This window comes from Glossina fuscipes, unplaced genomic scaffold, assembly GCF_014805625.2.
Source record: "Glossina fuscipes isolate IAEA_lab_2018 unplaced genomic scaffold, Yale_Gfus_2 1, whole genome shotgun sequence".
NCBI lineage: Eukaryota > Metazoa > Arthropoda > Insecta > Diptera > Glossinidae > Glossina > Glossina fuscipes.
The window spans coordinates 49,683,492-49,707,876 of NW_023998415.1; the positions used below are offsets into that span (position 1 = coordinate 49,683,492).

Sequence of the window (24,385 nt, forward strand, 5' to 3'; positions counted from 1 at the left end):
ATATTACACTGGCCAAGTTTTCTTAAAAAGGTTTAATATTTGAATTTTTCTACTTCCCTGCTTCCTGCTATGTTACGGCGCCTTCCAGATTACATACTTTTATTTACGATATTTTAGAGGATATAAAATTTAGGTAAATTAACGTATGCATCCACTAGTCAAAATCGTTATACCGATGTTTATCTGGCTATATGTATAAAAAAGCTTTCCAATTTGATAATAATATGAATTTTGTGTTCTTTTGATTTCGCTTTTCTTTTTTTGTTGCTTTTTTTTTTTGTTTTTTTTTTTTTGTTTTAAGCAGGTGTTAATTTAAATGTAATACTTACAGGAGCTGCAAGTCGTTCATTGACGGGTAAGTAAACAATAGCGGGTGTAAACCATTTCACTTGGTCCAGATCGCTTTGAGATCCAATCGGTTCTAAGAAAAAGGCTTGCATGCGTTGATTTTCACTTATTGAAATTAATTGATCATTTTTAGGTACAGGACGAGTGACCATTGGATCGATTTTTTTCATCATATCCGGTAGTAATTCTATAAACATGGAATGTGTAGGTGAATTGGTCATTGATCTTGAAGCTCCCTCAGCTTTTAAATGATATTTCCGTCCGGAATTCTCATCTACTTGTGTAATTAGCTCTTTAGGTTTTTCTACACCTTCAGCCTTAACATCGCTACTTATTAGAGGTTGTGTCATTGTTTTAGTTTTAAATTCAATCTCTTCATTCTCTTTCTTGTCTGCATTTAAAATCGGTCCTTTCTTTTTATTGTCTTCTTCATTTTCTATATCTATGGGACTGTGGGGTGTGGCGTCTTCTCGGCTTTCGATTTCAATTCCACCATGCTTAATCATGGCATGGCTGTCTATGATAGCATGCGTTTTCTCATGTATAAATAGAAATGCATAATAGGGCGTAGTAAATGGGCATATGGAACATTGATACTCTTTAAAATGTGAAGACTCTAATGATTGTCCAGTCGCAAGTATATTATGTTTATGCATTTGAGAGTGTAATATGTGCTGGGTATTCAAATTTTGTAAAGCGTGGCCCAGCTGGGCGGAATGACTGCCGCTCGCAGAACTGCTAGAATCGGAATCGTTTGTCATTTTAAGAGTTGGACTAGAAGATTTGCTTAAGTTTCCAAAGTGCTCCAATTCGCCTAATTTCTCGCTCCCGCTTGTTGCATGATCAGATAATAAATGGGAACGGACAAATTTCGCATTACGAAAACGTTTGGTACAAATCGGGCATACTTCTGGGTAGTTTGGATAATTTTCACTTTTAATATCTGAGTTTCCAGTTCCACCTGCACCGCTACTTGCTGGACTTACATTTGTCGTACCTCTGGTCATAGATTCGATGTCCATAATTTGCGATTGTTGTTGCTGTTGTTGTTGTTGTTGTTGCTGTGGCTGTTGCAAGGATGAATCTAAACTAAGGCCGTTCTGCCTGGACTGCGGTAAAGGGGCTCCCTCCTCTATAATGCCATGGGTATTATGTTTATGAACTCGTAAAAAGTACTTGCTGCATAATTCCTTGTTGCATATATTGCATACAACTCCCCCAATTTGTGCGCCATTCTCAATTTCAATGCCATGCATGCGCTGCATATGGGTTTTCATAAAGTATTTGTTGCATAACTCTTTATTGCAAATCTCGCAATAACTGCTAGTGGGCGTAATGGTAAACGATGGTCTTGAGCTACTGCTGGACGTATTCGCGTTGATTGGACGTTCAGGGGCGACAAAGCTCTCGCGAAAAGGACTTTCCACGGCCGAGAGTAAATGCACTTTGGCGATATGTTTCTGAAACTCTGATAAAGAAATGAATTCTCGATCGCAAGAGGAACAACGTAATTCCTCAAGTCCTTTGACTTCTGAACCGGAGCCTGGCGAATTGCTCGGCGATTGTTTTAAGGTGCTCGGTTGGTTTTTTGATGGCAGTTTCCAGTACTTGTTTTCAATGCCACTATTATGCTTGGCCAATAAATGAGCCTCTAGAGCACATTGGTTTTCGAATTCGTTAGCACATAAGTGACATGTCACCGATTTTTTGCCACTAAAATCAGTTAAATGTTGAATCATCGACTGCAATTTCTGAAGGTTTTGTAAGTCAAGAGTTGCATCATAAAACGCGGCTCCTTTTTCAATTTGATCGCTCAGCGTTGGAAGTGTGGATTTTGAAGAATCTTGATCAGCAAACTTATCTTCACTGGAACTCCCCGGATTTTCTTCTTTGCCTGGGGTCTTCGAAGTAACATATTCGCCGCCAAGCGTCTCAAGTTTTATACGTTTATTTCGATGTATTGACTCTTCGAATTTCTCACTTTCCGCCATCAATGCTTGGTTCCATATAGTTTGCTCGTGGGGCATCATAAAATTTAACGGCGAATCCGGCACGCTAAGAAAGGGCCATGCTGAATATTTTTTGCGTTGACTTTCGCTATCGTCGCATGGCATGAAAATGCCATGACGTTTCCACTTATGAGTTCTTAGGAAATATTTGCTGCGATATTCCTTGCAACATAGCTCGCAAAAAGCTTCAGGATTAACAATTCCTAAGCGTTTTAGCTCGTCATAAGAGAAATTCGCCTCACGTGCCTGCTGTTGAGATTGAGGGGAGAGTTTACGAGGTTGGGGCGCGAAAGAAACGTCTTCCTGCTCCAATTCAAGATCTTGGCGAAGATCTGCGGACATTTGCAATATTCGATTGTCATTGATTGAATGTGCAGTAGGAATAGACAAATCAGATTTTTGTTCGGAGCTTGTCGAGCTCGATGCAATTTGAACGTTCGGGTTTGGTTGATTCGTTTCATGAGCTTTAACTCGATGACGACGCAAAGCAAAGATGTTAGCAAATGCTTTTGAGCAAAGGCCACAAGAAAATGCCGTTAAGGCTGGCGATGTGATCTTCTGCGGCCCAGAACTAATTTCGATCTCTCCGCGTTGCAACTCGTTCAGAGTGCTTTGCTCGACTTGCCACTGCTGTTGCTGCTGCTGTTGCTGTAATTCCATTTGCATTTTTTGATGTCGTTGTGTTTGCATTTGAAATATAGTGTTCATAGCTACCAAATTAGTTGACGGGTTGCTATTGCCGACAGTTTCCTGAACTGAATCAAAGATGCCATGTTTATTAGCTTTGTGCGTTTTTAAGAAATATTTATTACAAAATTCTTTATTGCATAGCTCGCAAAACGCTTCCGAATTGAAAACACGCATAGGTGGACGATGAATGCCGTCAACGTTAGGAAAACCGGTAATATTTAATAACGGCAAGTATCTGCCAACTTGTAAAGTTGCAGCTGCCGCTTGTTCAGGTGTAACGGAAAAACTCAGACTTGATGAGCTCGGACGTGGCCATATTTGATTTTTGCTTTCATTCGATCTTAGCGAACCTTTATCGGTCGCTACATCATTTTCTAATAAATTGGAATTATCACGCACAACAGAACCTTCTTCCAATTTCACTCTAACCGAAGTCAAAATATCAGACGAATTACCTTGGCTGGCAATTAAATCCTGATTGCTTTCTTTGTCAACTATAAACGCGTTGAAATCCAAATTATGCTCCTGCAGCAGGTGCAAATTTAATTTAAATTCATTATTAAAATTTTCGCCGCATTTCCTACAAAACATCTGATATGGGTTACAAAATTCACTGTTAGTGCTCTTTGGCTTATCTGAGGCATTTAAAGACTTGGCAACATTTTGAAGGCTTGATATGTTTTGAATTTCTTGCTCTCGATTTTGCTGTTGATTCCACAGCAGTCCGAAGGTTTCCTTTAATTGTTCTATCGACTTTGGTAAAAACATTTTCGCTAACTTATCCTCATAATCGATAGTTTTTGTATTGATAGGCATTTGAGAATAATCTTCGGCATGAAATGATGATGATGATGATTCATTATTTTCTGAATTCTGCTTTTCTTGTTGTTGCTGCTGTTGCTGCTGTTGATCCATATCAACTACAACTTTTGCATTCAAACTGTAGCGATCCGAATTTTTTGCATAGTCATCTTTGTCGCACTTTTGAGCGTTAAGCGCTTCAAGCAATTGTATTTGCATGGCTGCATTAGCGGCAACCGCCACTGCAGACATAGCAGCCGTACAATTCGTAGATGCTATTGGAAAATCCTCAGCAGTATTTATACTGCTTGGCACATTTGTGATTTCAGTTGGTAATTTTATGACGTCATCGTTAAGTACATCGGCAATAGTATGGTGTTCCCTATTTGCCTCAAGTGTTGCTGCTTTTGTTGATGACGTTGGCGATGTTGTTGACCTATTCACAATCGACGATGGGGCCTCGTTGTGGGTATTGCATAAGGGTTGATTAATAATAGCTGGGATTTCCGATGTGATTGCTGTTGTCGTCGTCATTGTTCTCGATGTAGTTGTTTCAGTTGCTGATGATGAAGCAACAGATACATCAGATAAAGCAGTATCCTCACTACTTAAATCTGGCGGTGGGGTAGCATATATAGAAGCGGCCATTTTCCTTGTTACTGGAAGGGGTTGTAACGAAAGTTTTAAAAAAAAATACATATAAATATATCAATAAAGGCAATTAACGTAAAATTATTTTAATAAAATCAATTTAATGAGGACGCATTCTCATAAACATGCAATATATATGTATATATATATATATATATTTGCGATATGTATATAAAATAAGTTTACTGGATATCGTAAATAATTTATTTATTATTATTTTTGTTATTGCGTTTCTCTTTTCTTTTTTTTTAATTCCATTGTCAATGAATTAAAACTAAAAAATCTAATTCATAGGTAGAATAAATTTCCAATAATTCATACATATATCTATATATATATATATATGTACTTATTTTTGCGCATGACTGGCCATATTTTTTTCTTTTAGTATTATTTCTTTTATTTTTCCTTCTAATATTTTTTCCATAAACTATACTTAGCTTCCATCATTATGCCAACCAACGCTCTCCTTCGCATTTTCTCTCTCAATTATTACAATAATTAGTGCTTGCAGTCACATTTTCCAGAGTTTGTCAAAATTATTTATGTATATGTACACATGAAATTCTTCTTTGTTGATTATACATTCTTCTTACACACATTTTCGCTTTCATTTTTAACATACACACACACACACACGAACACATCTATATATGATTTACCGATAAAGGAAATCTAAAACTTTTTTCCATAATATCTACTAGTATTTCGCATCTTCAATTTAATTTACTATCGAAAATGAATAAAAACCTCTTCTTCTTCTTCTTACACAAGTAATGAGAACGTTTTCATCCTTCGAATAATTTTTACCTTTAAAAAAAGGGAATTCACAACAATCCCAATTGTTCAAATTTTATTAAAGTCTGCACCAAGTGCTTGTGTATGCTTAAAATACGTTTACTATGTTCGTTCGTATATGCAACGCAAAATTTCATTGATCAAAATCTCTACCATCTATCAATTCCACGACTTATTTCAAACGAATACTTGATTGGCTCAAAGGTTGATTTCTCCCTAATCTCGAATGCGGATAATCCTTGGGGGGTACCCATTGAATTTTTCAAAACTACATATATATAAATTATATCGAAAATATATGCTTTTTGCTTCCATATTTAAAATACAATTCGATATTATGCTCAACGCTTATATCATGATGAATGGAATAATTATGCATCGATGCAAAATGTATGTAACGAAAACTGCAAGTTTTTTACAACAATTTTTGTTAGCTTAAGTTGAGCTCCATTTTTGAAGAAAGCCCCAATTGTTGTTAAAGTTATCTCAAACTTGATTAATGAAGATGAAAAAGTTTTGTTTTTCTTTTTTACCTCCAGACCCTGCGTCCGGCAGTTTAGCGCCATATATTTCCTGGAAAATAAATGTGCCACATATCGGATCGAATTCGGGTTTGGATTTTATATAAGAATGAACCAATGCGCGATAAACTTTAGCTTTTTTTTTTTGTCAAACACAAATCAAAACGAAAGAGAAGACGGAAAGGAAGCCTTCGATTATTATATGGGTATGTTATTTGTTTTAGTCAACATTACGATGACTATTGTTATTCGATGCGTAATGAAGAAGAATTTGAAAAAGCTAAAAACAATATACTGGACCATAGTTCACCAATCCTACACAAATCTACAGCTATTTATCCAATGACTTTTTAAAATAAGGCGTTATTTGGATATTGATTCGGAAAAATGGATCCAATCATTTGGTCAAAACATGTCGATGTACCAAAGTTCATCAAAATATCTCATCAATTGCGATATGCAATATGTTAGTACAGGTTAAATGGATTTCGAATGAGATTGAGAATCAATTGGTCTAATGAAAGGTGGGTCTATACTTCAGCTCAAACTTAATGTACCCTTATGCCAGAAGAAGTCTAGGCTATAATAAGGGAGATATTATATTTACTTTTGGCCATGATTATGGCCATTGCAACATTCGATTTAAGGATATATTTGGCAAGATCTAACACAATGTCTATTAGAGATAAAGGCTACCGGTGTACAAACTCTTTGAGAAATCTAATTACCATTTTTAGCTATTACAAACGAAAGAATATCTCTGGCATACGGTTATCACTTGACTTCACATTTTATAACCTAAGCCTGCATTTATACGTATTTTAGAAAGGTAATACCTCTCTAATTAATCTAGCAAATATCATGAGCAAGCCATGCGCCAAAATTAAGGCATGACTTCAAATTTAGTATCTGTGATGTTAGCCGGCAAAGTACAAGGAATCGATCAAAAATTGCATATAAGATAAATTTTTAATTTTCGAAAACATCTATCTATCTACATACGTAAGTGATTCTCTGCAATTAAACTATAACTTCGGTAGGTATAAAGTCGACAAGGAGAGGATGGACTTGCCAAGCCAAAAAAAAACCCGAGCAAACTTGCAACACAAAATTTCAATATAAATATAAGAGAGTGCTACGAAAACCTAGTTGGGTTGAGTTGTTCACTTCACGAAATATAAAATGGTATAATATTTTATATTTGATCCGAAAATAACTTTGAGGTTAACTAATATTGAATGTTCAAAACCCTGGTAATGTAGGGAGCGGCGCAAAATAACCTCAACGGGAAATTTTTATATTTTAAATATTTAAAAAGTTGCACAATTCGTATTGAAATTAAACGTGGACATGAGTGCGCTCAAAAAAAAGTGCATTAACATGCCTTATATACATATTCTATTGTCAATTGTCTACATTACGTTTTCATTTAAATTAAAAAAAATTAATTAATTAATTTTTAAATTTTTAAAATTTGAAAAAAAATTTAAATTTAACATTAAAATGTAATTTTTATAATTAATAATTCAATTTAATTTTTTTGAAAATAATTTAATAGAATTAATAAATTAAAATTAAAAACAATTAATTAATATAAAAATTTTTTAAATTTTAAAATTGAATGAAAATGGAATGTAGACAATTGGCAACAATTTGCATTTCAAGATTAATATGATTTATTCTTATATGTAATTTCTTTAAAACTTATTCGAGAAATATTTGTAGAATTTTTTTTTAACGCCGAGGATATTTATTATTTTCCCTTAACACAAAGATGAAATTCTTGCTTAATTTTAATAACTTTTTAACTAACTAATTAATAAGATCGTTTCTTAAATTCTTTATATTGTATATGAACAAAATAAAAAAAAACAATTTACATATTCATATCATATTTTGTTTTGAATTTTAATTTCCTTATCAGTATTGTACTATTTATTTCAATTTTGTCACAAAAAAGTTTTCAAAAATTATTATATGATAGTAAAAAAATTTTATACGTTAGACGTGCTTATTAATTATTTGGTTTTTTTTTTAAATTCACTTCTTACCCAAAAATTTTTTAATATCGAGAACAAAAAAAAAAACAAAAAATTTAGTTCGGAAACTTGAAATTGTTTTTATCAAAAATCACATGACAAATAAACACTAAGCGTTGACGAATCAGTTAAAAAAAAAAAAAGAAAACCCAAAAAAGAAAAATACAAGAAAAGAAAAGAAAATCATTAACATTTTGTGTGTAAGCACTTTTTATCAGTTCATTTTTTTACTTGCGAACAGCACATGCGCAACGTGTGCCGGGTGTGTATAATCTCTGGAACGTGCACAGAATTACTGCATGATATAGCAAAAAGTCGTAATAATGAAAATAAGTAATTTGTTTCCTAAAAATGCATTCAGTTTTCAATGCGGCGCCAACCGCTTGAATCAACCGAAATATTGAAAAAAAAGTAAAACGACAATAACAACAACAAATAACAAAGGTAAAAATCGAAAATTCCCTCCCTCCATTGATAACTTTGTTGCACAATTATTGAGTAGAAATGCCGGATTGTCACTTTTCCTTCCCATTTACCATAGGCAACAGAAATATGAACGATAGCAAACAACTGGCATTATCATCGATAGAGCGTAGATTGCAGAAACATTAAAAACTTGAAAAAAAAGAAAAGAAAAGAAAAACACCCCAAAATAACAAAAATCATATATTTTCCCTCAAAAAAAAAAAAATAAAAAGAAGTGATTGAAAAAACTATAAAATACACACACACTGACACACACACAAGCACATGTCTTTTCAGACAATGCACCAATATTATTGATAATGGCTTTATACGTTACATATATATACATATATATATATATATGTACATATATATATATATATACGTAAAATAGAGTATTAAGCTCCGTTCATGCATTAATGTTTTTCACAAATTAAGCTCCGCCTCTTTAATAACAAATTCTATTATTATTGCAATAAAAATTTTTTCGATTTTATTTTCTAAAATATATATATATTTTTTTTTTCTTTCATCAAATTTTCCTCTTTTCCGCATGTAATAATTTGTTTTTCTTTTTTTCGGTTATTTATATCGATACATTTATCCACATTTTTATACACTGTAAGCTTTTCATTATTCATTCGACTGATTGTGTTTAGTTTAACGCGGCCACTTTCATACGAACGCATACTCTCGACAACTTTTACATGTGGGTGTTATTAAAAATGCAAATTGATTATTTTGCTTTTGTAATCTCTAGTATAAAGAATGTCATTCAGTCATTCAATAGATTAGTTATTGTTGTTATTTTCACATATATATGAATTATGATACATGTATATATATATATATATATACGATATGATTTGTTCATATCACTTTATTGACATATGAAATTGTATGAAATTTAATTTTCATAAATAATACGAGGTGCTGGCAAATTATATGATCCAAGATATAATTTGAAATATCTCACAGGAGTTTTTATTGCGCCGTATCGGCATTAATCGATCAGAAATCTTACAAAGTTTTAACTGTTAAAAATGCAATGACTAAGTTATGGTGGATTTTGAAAGAAGCTGTAAGCATAAGCCACTACAGTGTTTCTTAAACTTTCCTTGTTAGGATTTTAAAATATTCTTTGATTGCTCTTCCACCTCCTAATCACGTAACGGTCTTTCACGATCGACCTAGACAGCGCTTGATATCTTTTTGTTTTCTTTCTGTTGGGTAGGTTAAGAGGTCATAATACTCTTGATAAGACTAAATGTAGAGTCTGAACTTTACGTCATGAATGTTAAGTGTTTGCAAAAATTTTGATCAGCAATTTTTACAGGTAAATATGATAAAGAAATGGGAAATATCATTGTAAATAACGGTCGATTTCGATGATTTTGTGCTTCCTCTATATAAAATAACAGTTTCCCTTTTAATATTATGCATTTATTCCGCATACGCCGATGCGTAGCATGAAGCGCTAAACATCCTTCTTCTTCCAAATTCATTACTTTTGTTGTTTTTTTGCAGAAATCTGCTGCCAAAGGTCTCCAAACATGATCAGAGGCTTACAGTGATGCTATTCCATCACATCCCAAATTTTCGGTTTTGGTTTCAACGGGTTTAAAAGTGGCGACACGAATTGACGCAAAATACCATTTTTTGGCCACTTGTTGCAAGAATTGTCCAGGATATACTGTGCAACTCAAATGGACAGTTCTAACACACCCAGCATAGACAATAGACGTAGCGCCTTCTAATTACCACTTGTTCAGATCGACGCAGCATTGCTTGGCTGGCACGCGGTTTCGAAAAGCTGAAGAAGTGCGAAAATGGATCAATGCATGGATCGCTGTCAAACCTATACAAGTCCCTTCGACATGATATCGCCATGTTGCCAAAAAAATTCGAAAAATTTTGTAGAAAACGATTGAAACTATTTCGATTAATATCTGTTTCACCGATTTCTTATAATAAATACCTTTTTCAAGTGAAAATGTGATGAAAATGTTTGCAAACACTGTATATTTGCCATTAAAAAAGCTGAAATCTTATTATTATTATTATTATTAATAATTTCGCCACAGAAATAAATTCTAAGAGTAAACTCTTAAAAGCACTAGCATCCAAGGCTATCGACTTGAGCTGAAATCTTATCATCGGTTTTATTTCTAATTTGCAAAGCTTATTGAAGAAATTTTGTTACCAGAGTAAGAAAAGGATGAGACTAAAAGGCCTATTGCAAGGATTATGAATTGTTTTAGGTGAAAAGGAAAAGAAGTTCGCCTCAAAATTGCAGCGAAAATTTTATTTTAAAGGATATTCAATAATATTGACAAAGCATTTTCCGGCCAGTGAGAGTTAGTTGTTAAAAACTCTCAGTATGCTGTTGTATATATGTTATTGTGCTTTCTGCGCCTAATCAAAAATTATATGTTTGTTATTTAAGTTTATGGAAAGCATTTCTATACTATGTAAGAGGAATCGTTTGTTACGTTAAGTCCTATTGAAAATAAAATTATATAAATGTGTCGCTCAATTCGTTGTAACAATGAAATGTTGAAGATTAGTTTAAATACTTATTTAACGGAAAATTAATCATAGAACACAAAAGGACGGATGGATTTTTTCTAATTTGAAATGAATTCATTAAATAGGACTATGTAGGAGAGAGGAGATCGTTCTATTGTTGTGTTTGATTATTTCATCATTCTATTTCTCTTTCTTTCTCTCTCTCTCTCTCTCTCTCTCTCTCTCTCGCTCTCTCTCTCTCTACTTTAGTATGAAACTAAACTTCATACTACTTTAGTATGAAGGAATACATTTATAAATAATAAAATTATTTAAGAAAATTTTTTCAAAAATTGCTTTTCATTTCTATTAATTTTCGCCAATCTGTCCAAGTTCAATGAATAAATATTTTTTTAATTGCACTCACACATAACGCAAACACCGCCCGCTCGCGTGAAAGCAACAAAACAACGATTAACTTTGAAAGTGAAAATAATAATCAAACTGTATTCACATGAAAATATATATGCATGTATATATATACGTACATATATATAAATATATAAATAACTGTAAGCACATTTATTAGCAATACATAGAAAGTATACACGTACACATGTATTTATTAGAAAAATGAAAGTCAACAGGAAACCTTGACCACTTGCTGACCAATGATTTCAAAAGTGCCACGTTTCTAATATTTACAATTATACATATATACAAATATACACATAAACTCAGGTCTCGTACCTCATAAACACGCACACAAGCATATACTTTCACACATTCACAACACATATTACTCGTCGACACGAGCTTACATTTTTGTACATTCAAACTTCAATTATGTCCACACACATTTTTCATTTCACACATTTCTAATATATTTTAGTAATAAAATCAAAATACTAATACATATCGGTTGCAGCATATATATACAATATATATACACATATATATACAATTGGTATGTTTATATATATATATATATATATATAAATATGTTTATATTTATATAAATATTTATATATCGACCTAATTGCTGTGCATATATATCCTTCGAATATGAATGTTTATGTCCATTCTACTACGCTTTACCGGCTTTTTCTGGTATACATACATGCATGCGTGTATACGTACGCATATGAAACTTTTTAACTTTTCTTTATTTTTTTTTTTTTTTTTTTTTTGCTTAACATGTAAATATACATAAATATATATACATATATCTGTTATACGCATTAAAAATACATGTAAGTTTGATGCTTTTATTGCGCAGAATCTCTGCAAAAATGAAAGTTTGTTACTTTACTATTAGAGTGCTCATGTTTTTTTTTTTTTTTTATTGCATATAAGGGGATACATATTTTCATTAACTGATATGGGTTTGTTTACTAAACTTAAATATATACATTTATTTATATACATTTCTTTCTTAATAGACAGAAACTTGTATAACTTGACTTTGATTATTTACAAATTTTGAAATACTCAACTTCAACTATTCAAGCTACAATGGATTCGCCTTAAATTATTGCACTCGTTTTGCAAAGACCTGATTCATTCGCCTTTTAAAACGCAATCGATTATCGCATGCGTATCTTTTATAAAAATTGAATGGAAGCGAATGGAATCTATGCATATAACGGCATATGAGAATGTTTGTTTGAAGTTATTGTATTAGCTTCCCCATTCCATTGTCCATTTAAAACGATATCAAATCACTTATATCGAAATGTTAATTTAAAAGACAAGTTTTTTTTGTTGACCTTTCCTACCATCAATATCGTGATTGGGTAAAAATATTTGAAGCAAACAAATCTGCCCTGCAAGACAAAGTACGCACAGAGACACTATAAATATAAATAAGTTAATGTAGAGCATTGCATATGTATTTGAAATGAAAAGTCTAATGCTTAGAATATAGGCACAAAAAAAAAGCAAATGACTAACTCATGGATCTATATAAATACTATTTTATATTCCTTCGCGCTTCTGCCTGATCAGACTACACATATTCGCCCGAGTAAACGGCTAGGTAAGAGTCGTGACCGGGTCTTCCTTCGTCGTAGCCATAGTGAGTGCTCATTAAATTGGACATATACCCCCTAGACTGCAGCCATCATTTTCCTCTCTTCTTACACGGGTAGGATATATCCCCTGATTGATCGGTCACGTTAAAAAAGAAGAAGAAAAAAAAAAACATGTTCAGGGAACATTCCCTCCGGTCTTTTGCAAAAAAAATGGGGTCTAGACAACACAATCGTTTATACCAAGGCGTTATAGAAGCTTTACATGCGACTAATTAAAATGAAATTTTGATCAATAATGACTCTTATCAATGAATGAACCTCATCTAACCAGTAGCAAAACGTGATATCAGCTTTTATTAGGCAACAGCTGGACAACTCTAATGAAAGCCTTGAATATATTTTAAACCGAAGCATATGCGAGTTTCAGTCGAATTAATTGAAAAGTACAGTGAGCGTACAATGCAAAATTGCTACTCACGAAATGGATTACTATTTATATTAGATTAGTGGAGAGAAAAATTCGAAAATATTAGCAGTTTATTGAAAGCTTCATGCACACGATCTTAACTCTTTAAATGCCTTTGGCTAAAAATTAAAAAAGAGAATAAAAAATATCATTGCTCTACTCAATGTTTCCTCGACTTTTAAGTTGTTTTAGTACGCACCCAAACGCACACGCATACAGACACATACACGCACGCATACGCACATATATGAGTGAAGTAAAGTAAAAAAGAGAAAGCATTGCCGCATGAGTAACTGAGTAGTCAAAGGATCGCGACTAACAACTCAATGCTCGTTGGTTTTAAGTCTCTCAAGTGCGGTAGTAGAGTTTTCAACACAGCCGGGCATGTAATCTATGTTATCCGGCAGCTTTTAAATCCATATTTTGTAAATTTATTATATATACACAATAAATAAATATCTTTTATTCGATAGACATTTACAAAGTTAAGGCCGTCTCTTTAGTTCCCAATAAGCCATTAATATTTCAGAGTTTGTTATTGTTTTACAATCATGCATACATAACCGTATCTGAATGTGTTCCATACACAGATGGCTTCGTATATGGACACCATTTCGTTACTTTGTATTCTTTTTATTTTCGTACCAATTCTTGCAAACTGTTCGAAATTCCATTGAGATTTAAAGAACTCAAAGGGAACTGAATATATATGCACAAGTACCGTAATACTTTCTTCTTTTTCGTTTCTTTTTTTCCTCATTTTTATTTTTCCGTAGATTTTCTTCATTTCCTTTGAGCTTCTCTTTCAACACACACACACACACACACACAAGCACACAAGCACACAAGCACACAAGCACACACATATATGCATACATGCACTCACACATAATCCTTACGTCTTAACTGAATTCGTCAACTTGTCTCTTGCCCGCTCCATCGCGCCCACTTCTTATACCGCAGTCTAAAGATTTACGTTCGCTTGCTTTTTCCTTTCCTTCTCTCTTTCACACACCCGAAAATTAAACTATTACAAGCTTCTCCTATACTAACTAAAAAAAAAAAAAAAAAAAGAAAAAAAGGGATTATTTTCTGCCATTACATAACATGAGGAATATACGAATCAAATATCATTCAGCGTATTGCGTTAGATCGATATTTCACTTCAGTAATCATATAATTTTTAAAAAATTTGATGAATTTTTGTTTATAAAAATTTTCAGGCAGCTTTTAAAACGAAATCTACAAAAGCCATAAAACATTACCCTCGTCTTGCGTTTAAGCGTACAAAGCATTTTCAATATATTTTTACAATTTTTTCGGAAATATTCTTTGAAAGCATCATATATGGTGTACTATATATGTCATTTGTTTATAACGCACTGCAATATGATGCTGAATATTGTAGTGAAGATTTCAAAATTTTCCTTCTCATCCGATTGGGAATCAATGAATCAATGTAAACCTAGGAGTAAAGGTAGAAGCAAACAATCAATTATATCTAAAGCAATATAATAGGAGCCTGCATAGATTTTCATCAGCAGCGACATGCACTGAAGAAAATGATAAAGTAATGCCAAGTATCAATGCACACAACGGTTGAATTCGATGATTTTGTGCCTTTCCCTACATAAAATAACTTTTTTCCATCTAGTATTATGTTGCTCTAGAAGAGTTGTCTGACGCGTATTGGGAACGGCGATGAAAAATGGATCTATTACGACACAATCATGCACAAGGCTCCAGGCGAGCCATCCACATCGACACCGAAACGAAATATTCGTCAGTGTAAAGTTTTGCTATGCGTAAGGTGGGATCAGCAGGGTGGGGTTTATTACGAGCTGTTAAAACAAAAGGAAACTGTTAACGCAGATGTGTATCGACGAAACTTGAACGAATACTAAGCCACACGTTGCAAAAGTTGTCAAGGATACACTGTTGCAGCTCGAATGGGAAGTTCTGACCTTCGTAGCGCACTCATCACACATAGCGTCTTCTGATTACCATTCGTTCATTCGGCTGGCATGCGGTTTCGAAATGCTGAAGATATATGGGTCGATGATTGGATCGCTGCCAAACCAATATCGTTCCCTCGATACGGTCTCACCACATGGTCAAAAAGATGGGAAGAAATTGAATAAAATGAATTATGGACTAATTTTTCTCAATAAATGCCTTTTTCAAAGAAAAAAATGATCAAAATATATGCAAGCACCTAATATGTAAGTGCGTGCCCTGAATTTTGTAATACACCTAAAAAGGGTGCCAAGTATGATATATTATGCACAAGCAATGAATTAATTTTTGCTGCTTCTTTGAAAAATGTAAAACTATAAGAAAATATCGAGACCACATAACGAGAAAAAGGACGGAAAATTAAGACAATTTTAATGAAATGAGGGCCGGTTCGTAGAGCGATTAAAAATGATGACCCTTCAGCGTAACAAGAAAACTAAATTTCCAAAAAATTAAAAAACTAAACAAACGTCAGCTGGTTTTTGGGTTTAAATTTTTCAGACTATTCTGATACATTATCCAAGGACGAACTCTATTGAAAATGGATTGGATCGGATCACTTTTACGCCTCACTTTCCAAAAGCTATTACATAGGACAAATTTTACAATTTTTAATATCTATTGACAAAAATCGCTGTATTTCGGCATAAAAATGATAGCGAAAATTTGGATCCAATGGACCGTGCAAGCGTTCCTACGAAAGCCAGCGTTGATGGAATAGAAACTTTTCATTTTTAATATTTTATGATCAAAATTGATGCAGTCATGAATATTGACTGTATCCACTTTAGACTATAGACCACGCAGTCTACATTTACACCATGAACAGAGTATACCCTTACCTTTTGATAATTTTTGATGAAAATAAATCGAATATCGTATTATTAAACGATTAAGTTTACCCGATGCTTTCACTTATTATTGTTTTTCTTTTGTTATCTGGCAACATCGATTTTCTTATATTTATTGATACATGACCCAGTATGTCTCCGATCTGATACATAGATGAAAACATTATTGACAGGCCTACACAATTTCGAAATAGTAGCAACCTTCAAACGATACGTGTCAAGATTTTATGACACTTCATTTGCAAATTAGAGTGGTATTAGTGAGGCTACTTTTGTCATTTTCAAAATAATCCAAGACACTAAATTTCGTTAGTCGATTAGACGTTGCTTCTTGATGACAAACGATACGTTCACAATCAGGATTGGCCTGAAAGATGTTATGGCGACTTTGGTCCGCTGGAAAAAACCCTTCTTTTTATGAGAAGTTTGCTAATTTTAAACCTAATCGTACGGACACCGATGATGATGTTCAATCTGGTCAGCTATAATCGACGGTTGTTCCAGAAAACATCAAAAAGATGTAGAGTAGAGTAGAGTAGAGTAGAGTAGAGTAGAATAGTAGAGTAGAGTAGTAGAGTGAAAAGTGAATTTGAATTTAAAGATATCGGAAGGCAATGCATTTTCTATTTTCTATTTTCCATGAATATTTATCCATGAGAAAAAAAGCCTGTTCGAAGTGATTTCCCTCTTGGCTCACTTTTAAGCAGAAATAATAACTTGTTGGAGTCGTTTAGACGAAATAAAGATAATTTTTTCATGCGATATGTGATGCCATCGATGGGACATGGGGTCATGGAACATGGAACCGGCGAAAGCAAACCGCAAAAGGAATGAAAAAGGCAAAAGTCGATGGTGAAGTTTATTTCCGTGGTATAAGATTCACTGGCTATCTGAAAAAAGGTAAAGGCATCAATAGTGAATATTATCAAAGATTAAAAGTCCGCTTGAAAAACGAAATTGCAAAAAAAAAAAAAAACACGGCGACTTAGACCGGAAACATATTGAATGGTGTGATATATACTTTGTCCTTTGTTTTCCAACTGTTTATTCTTCTTTCTTTTATATTATTCGCTGCGCTACTTTTATTTTCAATTATATGTGAAATTGTTTAACAGCTTCTTTATACTCTACATCACTTATAATGCAAGAGTGTATTGAGTTTACGCGGAGGTATGCCCTACCACATGGAAGAACTGGAAGTAGATCCACCTTTTCATACACCGATCGGTTCAAAATCATTTTCTGAATCGATTCAAGCTTGTCTGCCTGACTGTCTGTCTGTGTCTGACTTATTTATACCTATCACTCATTTTATTTTTTTTCCTTAATGTATGTAACAGCCAGAAGAAAACTTCAGAGACCCCATAAGGTGTAAATATTCTTGATCAGCGTGAAATTCTGACTTGATTTAGCCATGTCTGTCCGTCTGTGTGGTGTGTGTTGTTGGCAATCTCCTGGTCGCAGAAATGAAAATGTCGATTTCAAATGTGGTAAAAACATTGAAAGCTTTTGTACGCAGATTGGTATTAAAAATTAGCCAAATTGGTCAGAGCAGCAGTCCGCAGTTGAGCATAAATTGAACGCAAGTCTGTTTTTTTTAACAAAAATTTTTGGATTTTTTCTTATTACTCGAAAATTATAACAGTTAGAAGGCTGAAATTTTCCACGTTTACTTTAAGGAGCACTCAACTCCTTATACGCAAAAATGGAAAAAGTTTGCCATGCCCACACAAAGTTACAAGTAATTAAATTTTGTTTTTTTTTTTCACTTTGTTGAGATTATTTATGCTTATTTATCATAAGGCAAACAAGACCGAATGTTTAAAACTATTGTGCACCATCCTTAAATGAAGATTAATGAAGATTGTTCGCCAAAAATGGGTTAATTTTAAAACGAATGTGGCAGGCACCGCGATTACTTTTTTCTTAATAATATTAGCGATATGGTATCAAATAAAGGAACTTGATGAGTAGAATGCGAGAAACATAGTGGCGGATATGCGAGATTCGCTCCCCGCCGAATATAACCTTCTTACTTGTTTTGTGTTCAACCTTAGCATACTAATGGTTTTTGGACCAACGACGAACGCTATTAAAAATGATTCGTATCGTATCGTAATGTTAATAATTGTAGGACGATGTAGAGTATTTAATAATACGCTGCACGCCACTATAGTCTTTTCACTTATTTTATTATTATCCGCCTGAGTGGCCGAGTAGGCAAGAGTCTCGACTAGCAACTCAATGGTCGTGGGTTCAAATCTCAAGCGCGGTAGAGTTTTTAATAAAGCCGAAAGCCTTTGATGCTAGTGCATTAAGACTTTAGTCTTAGAATTTATTCTCTGGCTAAATTTATAATAACCATAACAATAACAATATTTTATTATTAATTCTCATTTAGGTTTATTCGACAACAATTTATCGCCGTATTTGTCGAATTAATTCCAACAATTTTTATATATAGATGTCTGTCTCATTATATCTATAACGATATAATTCTTATGCCCCCACTGAACTTGGGACATTTTCGAAGAGAAAGAAAATTATAGTCGCCGGCAAATGGTTGAATTCACTAAGAAAAGGTCACAAAACAGCTGAACAAATTTCAATAAAGAAGAATCGAGTTTCCGTCCTTATGTGCGCTTTTGTAATTAAAAATTTGTATCCAAGCTTTCGCGCACTGCTATTCTCAGAAAATGAAAACCTAAGTAAGCTCTTGGTATACCGGTAAAATGGTAAGTTTTACAATTACGTCATCAATATCCTAACATTTTCTCTATCTTTCTTAGACATATATGCACAGACGTTTGTGGTATAACATGGTTAATTCATATCGCGCTGTATCGAAACAATCGTGCTATACGATAACTTTTCATTTATTTAAGATATATATGTAATATAAGGTAATCCGGAAATTTCTCGGGGTCTTTATCGACACCAGATTAAAATAACTTTTTTAGTTAACTAGACAGATAAGTAGGGTTAATTACATTGGTATGTATAGTTATGTAGAGGAAACTTGTGTTTATTTTGTGAAAAAGTTTCAAAGTGATCGGTTGTGCTATAGTAGCGAGATCGCAATGCGAAAGTATAAGAGATATTTTAATTGTCTTTTGTTACAAATTACATAGAACACACACATGCAGAAGCATATAAAAGAATATGGGTTTTGTATGGAACTAATGTTATAGCAGCAAGTACTTGTCAACATTGGCTTGCGAAATTTCATTCTGGAAAGTTTTTCAGTAAAAGCTTTACCGTGCTCTAGTATAGTCCGAATACCATCGATGACGACCTTCTACGGGTTATGATTGAAGCTGAAAAATTTAATTCATTCAAAACTAGCTATTGGTGCTTCCATAAAAAAGGTGGATATTTGGATTCCACATGATTTAAAAGAAATTCACTTAACACAACGCATTAATATCCGCGATATGCTCTTGAAACGAAACCAAAACGATCCATTCCTGAAGAAAATTCTAACTGTTGATGAAGAAAGGATTCTATACAGGAATGTGGAACGCAATCGATCATGGTCAAAACTATCTCAAACAACAACAACCAACCCCGATATCCATGCAGAAGAGATTTTGCTGTCATTATGATGGGATTATAAAGAGATTGCGTATTATGAGCTTCTGCCGCTTCTTGAATTATACTATGCACAATTAAACAAATTGAACGAAGGCTGACAGCAGAAACGCCCAGGATCGGTCCAACAAAAAAATATGGTTTTTCATTACATCAATGTAAGAGGTCATACGTCTTTCCTCACCCATCAAAAATCATCACAACTTGGAGCTGAGAGGTATTACCACATATTATCATATAGTCCTGACATTGCACCATCAGATTGCCGTCTCCTTCGTGTAAATTCAAATATGGAAAATTTTTTTGCTTCGAAAGAGCAGAAAATTGGTGAGGGAAGTGATAATGAAGTTCCTTGAAAAAAGTGGTAGCTTGTTACTGAACAAAATGACAAACATATAAATTCATAAAGTTTATACCTTATCTAAAAAAAAAAAAAAAATGATTTTATTTCATAATGAAAAACCGCAAAAAAATCCGAACAACCTAATATAAATTAAGGCAATGTGTACCTTATTGTTGTATCGAAACCTAGTCATATTATATAAGACTTTACAATAACATAAATTAAGGCCAGGTGACACCAAGTCTGATGAAATACAAAAATTAAAACTATAATCAAACAAGTAAGAAAGTTAAATTCGATCGAGATCAAATGTTTTATACCTATTACAGTTAGCTTAAAAAAAACAAAAGAAGGGGTAGAGCAAAATTTTTAATGTTCTACAATGTGAAGTGGGCGCAGCCGATTTCTTCTATTTTCAAAGTAAAAGTTTTTGTCGTAAAGTCATGTGGGCGTTGTGGGCGTGGCCTTTGATAAGTTTGGGTCAATTGCAAATAGTTTTGCAAATTTGTAGGCGATATCTTCACTTTCGCTAACGGGCGAATGTTTACCACAAATACTACAAAGCTGCACAAACAGACAGACGGAGAGACGAATAGGCGAACGTGTTTAGATCTGATTCCAAATTTGAAACTGGCCAAGAATTTATATATAGTTTATAGGGGTTTTGAAGCTCGTTTCTGCGCGTTATAAAGGTATTGAAAAAACAACTAAATTTTGATACACTATAATATTGTATAGGCTTGGTGAATTTTTTCCATATTTATGCACAAATGCTACAGCATCACTATAGCTTATAAGTAATGAGTAGGAAAACAATTTTTTATTCTTTTTAAAAAATATAGGTGTTCTCAGCTCACTTACACAACTTCCAATTTCTAATGATTTAGAATTTGATGCTGATCAAGTATGTATATATGTTTCCCATTTCAAACCTTAAGAGTAGAGTGTTTCGTAAAGTACATGTGGAAAATTTCAGCCTTCTAACTTTAATAATTTTCAGATAACGAGGAAAAATCCAAAAATATTTGTCAAAGAAAATTAATTCGCTTTCAGTTTACGCTCCACTGCGCGCTCCTGCTCAGACCAATTTGATTCATTTTGTTGACCAACCTGAGTGCAGAGATCTCCAATGTTTCTCCCAACTTTGAAGTCGACATTTTCATGTTTGCGACCAGTTGAGTGCCAACGACACACATCACTCAGACGGACAGACATGGCTAAATTAACTCGGAATTTCACGCAGACCAATATTACATACATTATGGAAGACAACAAATTAAGTACAGTGGTGGGTATAAGAATAGATTGTGACATAAGTAAATACCTACTTTAGTAAATCGCTAAGGTACCTGCAGCAAGTCCTATGTCCTTGTGTGTTACTCAGCAATGTGCTTAGAAAAGCAAGGGCAGCAACATGTGTGTCACTGAGATTATCGAAATTATACACTTTGAGAAAAGAGAGAAAATAAAATAACGGACTTATTGTTATCTCTCGTTGCTGAATCGATACATCTATCGCCAGTTACATTAATTAATATTGCTGCGAATAAAAACAGACGTCCTATTTAAAGGAGAATGAATGATCTAAAAATAAATAAATATTTCACAGATAAAAACGAACAAAGCAAAAGACTTCAGAATTGATCTAGTATTAGATCATTTATATGGGAAGCCCAACGCCTAATCCCTGAATGTTTATCTCCAGATGACATAAGCAAAACAATAAAATTCAATAACATATCCGCATCAATATACTATTAACCAGATTTGAATTATTGCATAACCGTGGTAAATTCCATTCTAGAGAAAAGTTCCTACCCCATACGACTCTTGCTGCTTTAAAAAAAAAAAAAAAAAAGGAATAGCATTCTGAACGTTGTTTACATCCTCATATTAAATTAAACCTTATTTTTAAAGACTTTAAACAGCCTAGAGATGCCAATAGGACAATAGGCGCTTGGTCGTTTCCTGCATCAGCGACATGCACTGAAGAAAATGATAAAGTAATGCCAAGTATCAATGCACACAATGGTTGAATTCGATGATTTTGTGCCTTTCCCTACATAAAATAACTTTTTTCCATTTAGTATTATGTTGTTGTTCAGCGTATACAGACGCTAATCATGGAAATTGCTCAAAATTGCATTTTCAACATTCATTACTTGATTTGAAAAAATCTGCTGTCGAAGCCAATCAAGCACTTTTGGAAACTTAGGGGGATCCTGCTCCATCCTACTTCAATTGTCGCTTTTGCCTTTAACGATTTAAAAGTGATGATTTTCATGTCAATGAAAAGGATCCAGCCGGAGCTCGAAAAAAATCAATTGCAAGACTTATTGGACGGCTCAAACTATCAAAGAACTTTCGGGCAGCTGGCCAGTTGATGAAGAGATTCGAAAAAAGCGAAAATGTTGGCCGTACGAATTGGGTGAAAATGTCCTTCCGAGCCATTTTAACGTCGCGATTTCATTGCTTGCCAGGAAAAACAGAAGAGTTCTCTGTAGCATACAGGGAATGGCGATGAAAAGTGGATCTATTACAAGGCTCCAGGCGACCCATCCACATCGACAACGAAACGAAATATTCGTCAGTGTAAAGTTTTGCTATGCGTATGGTGGGATCAGCAAGGTGGGGTTTATTACGAGCTGCTAAAACAAAAGAAAACTGTTAACGCAGATGTGTATCGACGACAATTGAACGAATACTAAGCCACACGTTGCAAAAGTTGTCAAGGATACACTGTTGCAGCTCGAATGGGAAGTTCTGACCTTCGTAGCGCACTCATCACACATACTGTCTTCTTATTACCACTTGTTCAGGGTGATACAGCATGGCTTGGTTGGATCGATGATTGCATCGCTGTCAAAACAATATCGTTCCCTCGACACGATATCGCCGCGTTGCCAAAACGATGGGAAGAAGTGGAACGAAATAATGGAAAATATTTTGATCAATCAAATGATCAAAATATATGCAAACACCTAATATAATAATGAGTTGATGGTACCATTTAAACATGTCCATCTATTAGAGATATTCATATAGTCTTCAACAACCATGGAAATATTTAATACATATGTATATTAGGAATAGATGTATGGGTAAATTTTTTACATATATATCGTTTGTCCCTTGTCCCATTTGCCATTTCCTCTATAAGTGATTGTTATAAAAATCGGTAGGTGAGTAAAGTAAGGTAAGTTTTGAAGCAGACATCGCTATTGCTGTAATCTATCCGCCGCCATTACTATTAAATCCACATGTATACCCTTTAAGATAACGCTGTTAAGAGTGCGGTAAAGTAACAGTATATGTGGAAAAGACGATAAGAGAGTCTTTCAAAAGTTTAAGCAGGTTCATCATTTAATTTCCGGATTTTCCACCTAAAAACTTTAACCGATAAAATAGCTCAGTTAAAAAATAATATACTGAAATAAGTGCAAACGATATATGCGTAGGTAGTCGGAAAGGTAAGCAAAGGTTCATTAAAAAGAGGCATGCGAATCCAATCGATCTCAATTAATACGATGGTTGATGTAATAAAGTAGATTGCCTCAATGATATAAAGTTGATAAGACAACCGATATGAATACATAAATGGGATAATATAATATATATATAATATGTACACATAAATGTGTGTGCACATTTCCATTTATATAGAAGGTGAAGGCAAAAATTAGGTTTTGTCAATTTGAAGCAAGCGAATGAAATGAAATCAAGAGTCAATTTTGTCAGGACTTTAAATTTTATATATTTATTATATAACTTGAGATAGGGGGTTTAAATTCTAAAGGGGTTCAATCTAAATATAATCGATTTGATAAGCAACATATGATCGTTAAGGAGTTGGACGAATTTAAAACGACATGCATCTATATATGTATAAATTGTACAAATAAATTTGATTTATATACATATGTTGTATATTTAAAGGGACTCACAATGTCTCTAGGCATCGTCCTGCAACAATTTATATATAAATATATAAAATAAAAGTTTATTTTTATTAATAAACCACTCGGTAACATTATCATCACCATCGTAATATAAATAGCCATTATTATCTTTATTTGAATAGATATCCTTTCCTTTACTCTTTCCTTTAAATTTATTTGCATACAATAGCAATCGAACAACGATGTACACTACACTAACACTGAGTTCACTTCCCTTTTACATAATAACACTTTAAAATAGTAGTAGTTTTTCTTTTCTTTACGCTTTTTTTTTCTTTTTTTTTTTTTTTTTAATT

The 24,385-nt window shown here is 33.5% G+C and overlaps 1 protein-coding gene across 1 annotated transcript; it reads right to left on the minus strand.

The window, feature by feature from the left end:
* Positions 1-296: 296 nt before the first annotated feature.
* On the minus strand, positions 297-24,357 carry LOC119631819. The gene is made up of 2 exons (XM_038024339.1): positions 24,075-24,357; positions 297-4,507 (listed from the first exon to the last, which is right to left on the minus strand). Exon 2 carries the CDS (start codon positions 4,494-4,496, stop codon positions 297-299), a length of 4,200 nt encoding a protein of 1,399 aa, XP_037880267.1. The 5' UTR covers positions 4,497-4,507; positions 24,075-24,357.
* Between the last annotated feature and the right edge of the window lie 28 nt (positions 24,358-24,385).

Coding starts and splice junctions, on each gene's coding strand:
- LOC119631819 (XM_038024339.1), bottom strand. CDS start 4,496: ATGGCCGCTTCTATATATGCTACCCCACCGCCAGATTTAAGTAGTGAG.